Source organism: Hemiscyllium ocellatum, chromosome 38, assembly GCF_020745735.1.
Source record: "Hemiscyllium ocellatum isolate sHemOce1 chromosome 38, sHemOce1.pat.X.cur, whole genome shotgun sequence".
NCBI classification, from domain to species: domain Eukaryota; kingdom Metazoa; phylum Chordata; class Chondrichthyes; order Orectolobiformes; family Hemiscylliidae; genus Hemiscyllium; species Hemiscyllium ocellatum.
In genome coordinates this window covers 17,207,624-17,217,928 of record NC_083438.1, presented here as the reverse complement: position 1 = coordinate 17,217,928, position 10,305 = coordinate 17,207,624, and the positions used below count along the sequence as shown (strand labels likewise).

General features: G+C 56.3%; 1 protein-coding gene across 1 annotated transcript in view; it reads left to right on the top strand.

Annotated features, from left to right (window-relative positions):
- Window positions 1–10,305, top strand: part of megf8 (multiple EGF-like-domains 8) — an 88,720-nt gene that overhangs the window by 38,596 nt on the left and 39,819 nt on the right. Inside the window, exons 21-25 of the mRNA XM_060852562.1 lie at window positions 2,311–2,525; window positions 5,463–5,673; window positions 6,542–6,707; window positions 8,028–8,220; window positions 8,818–8,988. Of these exons, the coding sequence (XP_060708545.1) occupies window positions 2,311–2,525; window positions 5,463–5,673; window positions 6,542–6,707; window positions 8,028–8,220; window positions 8,818–8,988 (956 nt within the window). The remainder of the gene's footprint in view (window positions 1–2,310; window positions 2,526–5,462; window positions 5,674–6,541; window positions 6,708–8,027; window positions 8,221–8,817; window positions 8,989–10,305) is intronic.

The following is a 10,305-nucleotide window of genomic DNA, read 5'->3' as shown; positions in this document are numbered from 1 at the left end:
GTCTGGGTACGGATATCAGTGATCGGGAATGGGGATGGTGGGGGATAGTCTGGGTACGGATATCAGTGATTGGGAATGGGGATGGTGGGGGATAGTCTAGAACATAGAACAATACAGCACAGAACAGGCCCTTCGGCCCACGATGTTGTGCCGAACATCTATCCTAGATTAAGCACCCATCCATGTACCTATCCAATTGCCGCTTAAAGGTCGCCAATGATTCTGACTCTACCACTCCCACGGGCAGCGCATTCCATGCCCCCACCACTCTCTGGGTGAAGAACCCACCCCTGACATCTCCCCTATACCTTCCACCCTTCACCTTAAATTTATATCCCTTTGTAACACTCTGTTGTACCCGGGGAAAAAGTTTCTGACTGTCTACTCTATCTATTCCTCTGATCATCTTATAAACCTCTATCAAGTCACCCCTCATCCTTCGCCGTTCCAACGAGAAAAGGCCGAGAACTCTCAACCTATCCTCGTACGACCTATTCTCCATTCCAGGCAACATCCTGGTAAATCTTCTCTGCACCCTCTCCAAAGCTTCCACATCTTTCCTCAAGTGAGGCGACCAGAACTGCACACAGTACTCCAAATGTGGCCTAACCAAAGTCCTGTACAGCTGCAACATCACTTCACAACTCTTGAATTCAATCCCTCTGCTAATGAACGCTAATACACCATAGGCCTTCTTACAAGCTCTATCCACCTGAGTGGCAACTTTCAAAGATCTATGTACATAGACCCCAAGATCCCTCTGTTCCTCCACCTGACTGAGAACCCTACCGTTAACCCTGTATTCCACATTCTTATTTGTTCTTCCAAAATGGACAACCTCACACTTGACAGGGTTGAACTCCATCTGCCACTCCTCAGCCCAGCTCTGCATCATATCTAAGTCCCTTTGCAGCCGACAACAGCCCTCCTCACTGTCCACAACTCCACCAATCTTCGTATCATCTGCAAATTTACTGACCCACCCTTCGACTCCCTCATCCAAGTCATTAATAAAAATTACAAACAGCAGAGGACCCAGAACTGATCCCTGCGGAACTCCACTTGTAACTGGGCTCCAGGCTGAATATTTACCATCTACCACCGCTCTCTGACTTCGACTGGTTAGCCAGTTTTCTATCCAATTGGCCAAGTTTCCCTCTATCCCATGCCTCCTGACTTTCCGCATAAGCCTACCATGGGGAACCTTATCAAATGCCTTACTAAAATCCATGTACACTACATCCACTGCTCTAACCTCATCCACATGCTTGGTCACCTCCTCAAAGAATTCAATAAGACTTGTAAGGCAAGACCTACCCTTCATAAATCCGTGCTGGCTGTCCCTAATCAAGCAGTGTCTTTCCAGATACTCATAAATCCTATCCCTCAGTACCCTTTCCATTACTTTGCCTACCACCAAAGTAAGACTAACTGGCCTGTAATTCCCAGGGTTATCCCTATTCTCTTTTTTGAACAGGGGCACAACATTCACCACTCTCCAGTCCCCTGGTACCACCCCCGTTGACAGTGAAGACGAAAAGATCATTGCCAACGGTACTGCAATTTCCTCTCTTGCTTCCCATATAATCCTAGGATATATCCCGTCAGGCCCGGGGGACTTGTCTATCCTCAAGTTGTTCAAAATGCCCAACGCATCTTCCTTCCTAACAAGTATCCCCTCTAGCTTACCAGTCCGTTTCATACTCTCCTCTTCAACAATACGGTCCCTCTCGTTCGTAAATACTGAAGAAAAGTAGGCACGGATATCAGGGATCGGGAATGGGGATGGTGGGGAAAGTCTGGGTACGGCTATCAGTGTTCGGGAATGGGGATGGTGGGGGATAGTCTGGGTACAGATATCAGTGATCGGGAATGGGGATGGTGGGGGATAGTCTGGGTACAGATATCAGTGATCGGGAATGGGGATGGTGGGGGATAGTCTGGGTACGGATATCAGGGATCGGGAATGGGGATGGTGGGGAAAGTCTGGGTACGGATATCAGTGATCGGGAATGGGGATGGTGGGGGAATCTGGGTACGGATATCAGTGATCGGGAATGGGGATGGTGGGGAAATCTGGGTATGGATATCAGTGTTCGGGAATGGGAATAGGGAAATCTGGGTACGGATATCAGTGATCGGGAATGGTGCTGCTGAATGGCCTCGTACTCCTGCGGAATCCTGGATGCAGGGTCATCCTGACCCGGGATTGAGGGAGACCAGGGATTGGGTCAGGGTTTATGGAGGTGGACTGGGATATCCCGCTGCAGCCAGGAGCTGATCCTCGGCTCCCGTGCTTGTGTCCTTCAGGGGAGACCCGCCGGATCCTCAGCGTGAGCCCCGCCTACGACTGGACGTGCTTCAGCCACTCTCTGCGCAATGTCTCCCCCATGCCGGTGGAATCCTGCCCGCCTGAGCCGTGCCCGAGGCCATGCCACACCCTCACCAGCTGTGCCGAGTGCCTGAGCTCTAATGGCTCCGATGGTGGTTGGCAGCAGTGCGTCTGGAGTCTAGCTCTGCAGCAGGTAGGGGCTCTCAGGACGGAGCAGTCGGGCACTAGCGATCATAACTAAATACGATTACAGGAACGATCGGGAGAGACACGAGGCAGCGACTGGAAGGGGTGGTTTGGGGGTAAACGCTAAATTTCGGAAACGTGGGCAGGAGGGGAATGGAGGTCGTGTGGGATTACTGGAAGACAGCCGGCCAATGGAATTCCGAGTGCTTGTATAAACGTGATGGGCTGAGTGATTGCTGTGACACGTGGGTGTTGATCGGAGTTCTGACCCTGATGGGAAATGGTGATCAATCCAGTCTTTGAGATGTGCAGCACAGAAACAGAGCCTTTGGCCAAACTCATCCGTACTGGCCATTAAATTAATCAAGTCCCATTTGTCAGCACTTGGCCCATATCCCTCCAAACCCTTCCTGCTCATATACCCACCCAGATGCCTTTTAAATGTTGTCATTGTACCAGCCTCCACCACTTCCTCCGGCAGCTCATTCCTCTGCGTGAAAAAAGTTGCCCCTGAGGTCCCTTTTATATCTTTCCCCTCTCACCTTAAACCTATGCCCTTTAGTTCTGGATGACTGTAACTGGGGAAAAGACCTTACCTGTTCCCCCTCTCACAATGTTTTAATGTTCTATAAGGTCACCCCTCAGCCTCTGATGTTCCAGTTCTCCCTGTAACTCAAACCCTCCAACCCTAACAACATCCTTGTAAATCTCTCCTGAATCCATTCAAGTTTCACAACAGCCTTCCTTAGCTGTGAGTCCAGAATTGCACGCAATATTCCAAAAGTGGCCAAACCAATGTCCTGTTACAGCCACAACATGACCTCCCAACTCCTGTACTCAATGCTCTGACCAATAAAGGGAAGCATATCAAATCCTGTCTCCCTGTGACTGTACTTTCAGGGAACGAAGAACCTGCACTCCAAGGTCTCTTTGTGTTCAGCAACACTCCCCAGGACCTTGCCATTAAATGTACAAGCCCTTCCCTGATTTGCCTTCCCACAATGCAGCACCTCCCATTTATTCCAGAGCACGTCCCGAAGTAGCTTTTGGAAAATGTGTGGAGAATAGCCGCAGAGGATTCTGGGACGAGAGGAGATGACAGTCCCTCAGGGGCACCATGGGAATGATGCCAAGATTGGGGGTGGTGAGGGGGAGAGGAGGGTCAGTGAGGGGAATCACAGGCACTGAGATGGATATGATTGGCAGTCCCAGACAGGAACGGGCTGCTTGTGGGGAAGGGGACGGTCCCCATTGTCAAAATGGATGACCCTCGGTCGCAACCATTTGCATTTATTTCATGAGCAACACCCACCTCTCTCTCACCACACCTAACTCAACCTGAGAAAAATAACCAAACGGGACGCCTGACACACGCACGAACACGAAAGCAGCAGCACAGGAGAACAGGAAGGTACCACAGACAGGAAGGTAAAGGGCACAGGCCTGGAACAGAGGGGTTACTGGGTGTGCTGACCGATTGATTCAGCAGAGATCCTCGCGATCTCAGCGAATGGTGCAATTCCAAGTTGCTTTGTTGTTGGGCACTGCACCGTGAGGTGGTGAGGGAGAGCGAGACAGACAGAGGGGGTCTGCCAGTTCTTGCCAGCATTGAATAAAGTTAGATCAGGTGGGGTTCGGATGGGGCTTACCAATTGGACACACAATTGGCTTAACGGTGGGAGACAGAGGGCGGAGGGTTGGTTTACAGACTGGAGGCGGGGTTCCACAGGGATTGGTGCTGGGTCCACTTTAGTATGTCATTTATAGAAACCATTTGGATGAGAATATAGGAGGTGTGAGTTTGCAGATGACAGCAAGGTTGGAGGTATAGTGGACCGTGACGAAGGTTACCTCCGATTACAACGGGATCTTGATCAGTTGGGTCAATGGGTTGAGGAGTGGCAGATGGAGTTTAATTTGGATTAGTGCGAGGGCTTATACAATTAATAGTAGGGCCTTGGGAAGTGTTGTAGAGTAGAGAGACCCGGGGAGCAGATACTTACTTACTTTGAAGTTTGTGTCACATGTAGACAGGGTGGTGGAGAAGGTGTTTAGCACACTCGCCCTCATTGCTCAGAGCTTGGAGTACAGGAGTTGGGAAAGTCATGTTGAGGTTGTCCAGGTCACTGGTGAGGCCTCTTCTGGAATACTGTGTCCAGTTCTGGTCGCCCCGGTACAGGAAGGATATTATCGAGCTGGAGAGGGCTCAGAAGGGATTTCCCAGGATGTTGGCAGGTCAGGAGGGTTTGACTTCTAAGGATAGGCTGGGAACACAGGAGTGTCCGAGGCTGAGAGGTGACCTGATAGCGGTTTATAAAATAATGAGGGGAATCGATAAGCTGAAGAGCAGGGGTCTTTTCCATAGGGTGGAGGATTGCAAGGTTTTAGTGGGCGTGATTTTAAGGTGAGAGGAGAGAGATTTAAAAAGGACGTGAGGGGGCAGTTTTGTTTTACACAGAGAGTGGTTCGCGTGTGGAATCACCTTCCTGAGGAAGTGGTGGATGGAGGAATGATTGCAGCGTTTAAAAGACATTTGGACAAGTCCATGAATAGGGAAGGTTTGGAGGGAGATGGGCCAGGAGCAGGGAGGTGGGGCTGGTTTCGACTGGGATTATGGTCAGCACAAACCGGTTGGGCCGAAGGGTGTGTCTCTGTACTGTCCGACTGTGTCTCTGCTTGTTGCCCAGGAGCAGCTGCTGACTGAGCTCCATTTGTTCCTGAACGTGCTGGTGCGTTTTGGTGACTCTGAGATGAACCCTCATCTCCTACCGCAGGAGGGAGGGTCAGGTGTGAAATGCTGATCACCCACTGTCAGAAATGTGAGGCAAACGCTGTTGGAAACAAATCATCGCTTTTCACCAAGATCGTAGCAAATCGTAAAACACTCTCCAGACCTCCCGGCCCCCAGTGTCACTCTCTGATGTTGTCTCTTCCTGTGCTGCAGTGTATGAGCCCGAGTTTCCTGCCTCTGCAGTGCGCTGCTGGGATGTGTGGCCGCCTGTTGAAGGGGCAGAGGGCCAGCTGTAACCTGTCGTGTGCCAGCTATCAACAATGCTCCCGCTGTATCCGACACTCGCACTGTGGCTGGTGTGCCACCCATGGTCACAACGGGATCGGCCGGTGTATCCAGGGTGGACTGAATGGGACTCAGGACGGTACGTAACTGGGCAGGGCCAGTCACACGGTAATCCTTAGCCATGCAACGGGAAACCTGTGTCCCGTGTGGGGAACAGGCAGTAGGAGGGCAGTATCGAGTGTTGGGGGACAGGCAGTGGGGTGCCTGTTAACAGTGAGGGCAACAGGTGGTAGGGCACTTACTTCCCATGTGGGAAACAGGCAGTGAGAAGCCTGTATCTAAAGTGAGGTCAGGCGGTGGGAGGCCTGTGCCCAGTGTGGGGAACAGGCAGTGGGAGACGTGAGCCCAGTGTGGGGAACAGGCGGCGGGAGGCGTGTGCCCCATGTGGGGAACAGGCGGCGGGAGGCGTGTGCCCCGTGTGGGGAACAGGCGGGAGGCGTGTGCCCCGTGTGGGGAACAGGCGGCGGGAAGCGTGTGCCCCGTGTGGGGAACAGGTGGCGGGAGGCCTGTGCCCAGTGTGGGGAACAGGCAGCGGGAGGCGTGTGCCCAGTGTGGGGAACAGGCAGTGGGAGATGTGAGCCCAGTGTGGGGAACAGGCGGCGGAAGGCGTGTGCCCGGTGTGGGGAACAGGCGGCGGAAGGCGTGTGCCCCGTGTGGGGAACAGGCGGCGGGAGGCGTGTGCCCAGTGTGGGGAACAGAAGGCGGAAGGCGTGTGCCCCGTGTGGGGAACAGGTGGCGGGGGACGTGTGCCCCGTGTGGGGAACAGGCGGCAGGAGACGTGTGCCCCGTGTGGGGAACAGGCGGCGGGAGACATGAGCCCTGTGTGGGGAACAGGCAGCGGGAGGCCTGTGCCCTGTGTAGGTTAACAGCTCAGACAATGGGGTGCTCTCCTAATTCTGTTCCCCGCTGTGTCCGTGTGTTTTGATGGTGTCCTTTGTGCCTCACAGACAGCAGTGAAACGTGCCCAGCATCCGAGGGCACCTGGGCCTTCATGTCGTGCCCACCGGAGAACGAGTGTTTAAATGGGCACCATGACTGTGATGACACCCAGAACTGCACGGACAAGCTGCATGGGTTCGAGTGTGTCTGTCGCAATGGCTACATGCAGGATAGGTGCGTGACAGGCGAGTGATCCAGACAGTGAGGAAAGGGAGGCTGGGATAGGCTGAGCCAGTACAGGCAGTGTGTGAGGAGGGGGCGGTAAAGGGAGAGTGTGTGTGTGTGTGTGATGGGGGGGCGGGGGGGGGGGTACAGGCAGTGTGAATGTGAGGGTAGGGGCTGGAACAGGGGTGATGGTGCAGGCAGTGTGTGAGGAGGAGGGAAGGGCACAGGTGGTAGGTTTGGAAGGGGGTCGGTTACAGGCAGTGTGTATGACAAGAGGGGGGCGGTACAGGCAGCGTGTGTGAGGGGAGGGGGTGTACAGGCAGCGTGTATGTGGGGAGGGGGTGGCGGTACAGGCAGCGTGTGTGAGGGGAGGGGGTGGCGGTACAGGCAGCGTGTGTGAGGGGAGGGGGTGGCGGTACAGGCAGCGTGTGTGAGGGGAGGGGGCGGTACAGGCAGCGTGTGTGAGGGGAGGGGGCGGTACAGGCAGCGTGTGTGAGGGGAGGGGGCGGTACAGGCAGAGTGTGTGAGGGGAGGGGGCGGTACAGGCAGCGTGTATGTGGGGAGGGGGTGGCGGTACAGGCAGCGTGTGTGAGGGGAGGGGGCGGTACAGGCAGAGTGTGTGAGGGGAGGGGGTGTACAGGCAGCGTGTATGTGGGGAGGGGGTGGCGGTACAGGCAGCGTGTGTGAGGGGAGGGGGTGGCGGTACAGGCAGCGTGTGTGAGGGGAGGGGGTGGCGGTACAGGCAGCGTGTGTGAGGGGAGGGGGCGGTACAGGCAGCGTGTGTGAGGGGAGGGGGCGGTACAGGCAGAGTGTGTGAGGGGAGGGGGCGGTACAGGCAGCGTGTGTGAGGGGAGGGGGCGGTACAGGCAGAGTGTGTGAGGGGAGGGGGCGGTACAGGCAGCGTGTGTGAGGGGAGGGGGCGGTACAGGCAGAGTGTGTGAGGGGAGGGGCTGTGAGAGTGTTGTCTCCGGGGAGCTGTGTACTCACCGCCCACTGGCGGGAATGAGATGAACAGAGAGTGGGAGGCAGCGGATATGGAACGTTCCGTCAGTCGGAGACTGGGATATGGTGGAACGGAGCGTGTGGGTAGAACTGGAACAGCCTCTTCTGGACCCAGAGTGTGAAGCAGCTGAGAGATGTACAGCAGGAGATCTGTGATGGAGCCTCTGTATGGTCAGGCGGACTAACTCTCGCTCTCTCTTCCCCACCCCCACTCTCCCCCGTCTCCCCACCCACCCCACCCCTATCCACCTCCCTGTGCTGTCACTCCTCCCCACACTGGCACCCCCTGCCCTCCCCCGCACTGGCACCCCACCACCCCCCGGGCAGTGGGCTGGGACTGTGTAAGCCGGTGTGTGAACAAGGCTGTGTCAATGGTACATGTGTGCAGCCCAATAGCTGTGAGTGCCACTTTGGGTATGTGGGCGCAAACTGCTCGGTGCAGTGTCAGTGTAACCAGCACAGCAACTGTGAGAGTGTCAGTGCCCGGGACCGATGCCTCCAGTGTGTCAACAACACCAAGGTAGGGCCTGGCACTGGGAGTGGATGGGGGAGGGGAGGATGGGGGAAAGGGTGGGGAGGGGGGTAGGGGAGAGGGGAAGTGGGAGGGTGGGGGAGAGGGAAGGGGTGGATGGGGGAGTGTTGGTGAGGGGGAACGAGGGAGAGGGAGGGTGTGAGAGAGGGAAGGGGGTGGATGGGGGAGTGGGGGGAGGGAGAATGAGGGAGGGGGAGTGGGGGTGAGGGGGAAGGAGGGGAGGGGGAACGAGGGAGAGGGAGGGTAGGAGAGAGGGAGGTGGTGGATGAGGGAGGGGGGGTGTGGGGGAGAGGGAGGAGGGTGGGGGAGAGAGGTAAAGTCGGGGAGAGACGGAGTTGGGATTGCCAAGTGGGAATGTCAGTGGGAAGGGGGGGGGGGGGACAGTGGGATTCTGGCCCACTCTGGGTGTGATTGGGAACAGCTGGCTCAGACGGATAGTGGGACAGCATTCCAATCGGGCACGTGTCCGGGCGTGCTGCCACAGCTGGAACGTCGTCCTGGTGTACAGTCGGCTCTGACATGTTGTCTCCCCTTCCCCTCTCCCTTCCTCACCTCCCCCCCCCCCCCCCCCCCCCCCCCCCCAAGGGTGATCACTGTGAGAAGTGCCAGCCTCTGTTTGTGGGGTCCGCTGTTGCTGGTGGTCTGTGCAAACCGTGTAGCAGCTTCTGTAACAACAACAGCCACATCTGCATCATGAGGGAGCAGTACGAGAGGGCCAAGGCGAACCCGGAGAAATATTCCCTGGAACCCCACACGGTCAGTGTATTCCCAGGCCCAGCTCAGGCTCAAACTGAACCCGGGAAATCACGCCGTGTTCCCCATCGCTCCCTTCATTACCCGGGAAATCACGCCGGGTTCCCCATCGCTCCCTTCATTACCCGGGAAATCACGCTGCGTTCCCCATCGCTCCCTTCCTTACCCGGGAAATCACGCCGGGTTCCCCATCGCTCCCTTCATTACCCGGGAAATCACGCTGCGTTCCCCATCGCTCCCTTCCTTACCCGGGAAATCACGCCGGGTTCCCCATCGCTCCCTTCATTACCCGGGAAATCACGCTGCGTTCCCCATCGCTCCCTTCATTACCCGGGAAATCACGCTGCGTTCCCCATCGCTCCCTTCATTACCCGGGAAATCACGCTGCGTTCCCCATCGCTCCCTTCCTTACCCGGGAAATCACGCCGGGTTCCCCATCGCTCCCTTCATTACCCGGGAAATCACGCTGCGTTCCCCATCGCTCCCTTCATTACCCGGGAAATCACGCCGGGTTCCCCATCGCTCCCTTCATTACCCGGGAAATCACGCTGCGTTCCCCATCGCTCCCTTCATTACCCGGGAAATCACGCCGGGTTCCCCATCGCTCCCTTCATTACCCGGGAAATCACGCTGCGTTCCCCATCGCTCACTTCATTACCCGGGAAATCACGCTGCGTTCCCCATCGCTCCCTTCATTACCCGGGAAATCACGCTGCGTTCCCCATCGCTCCCTTCATTACCCGGGAAATCACGCCGCGTTCCCCATCGCTCCCTTCATTACCCGGGAAATCACGCCGCGTTCCCCATCGCTCCCTTCATTACCCGGGAAATCACGCTGCGTTCCCCATCGCTCCCTTCATTACCCGGGAAATCACGCCGCGTTCCCCATCGCTCCCTTCATTACCCGGGAAATCACACTGCGTTCCCCATCGCTCCCTTCATTACCCGGGAAATCACGCTGCGTTCCCCATCGCTCCCTTCATTACCCGGGAAATCACGCTGGGTTCCCCATCGCTCCCTTCATTACCCGGGAAATCACGCTGCGTTCCCCATCGCTCCCTTCATTACCCGGGAAATCACGCTGTGTTCCCCATCGCTCCCTACATTACCCGGGAAATCACGCCGGGTTCCCCATCGCTCCCTTCATTACCCGGGAAATCACGCCGCGTTCCCCATCGCTCCCTTCATTACCCGGGAAATCACGCCGCGTTCCCCATCGCTCCCTTCATTACCCGGGAAATCACGCCGGGTTCCCCATCGCTCCCTTCATTACCCGGGAAATCACGCTGCGTTCCCCATCGCTCCCTTCATTACCCGGGA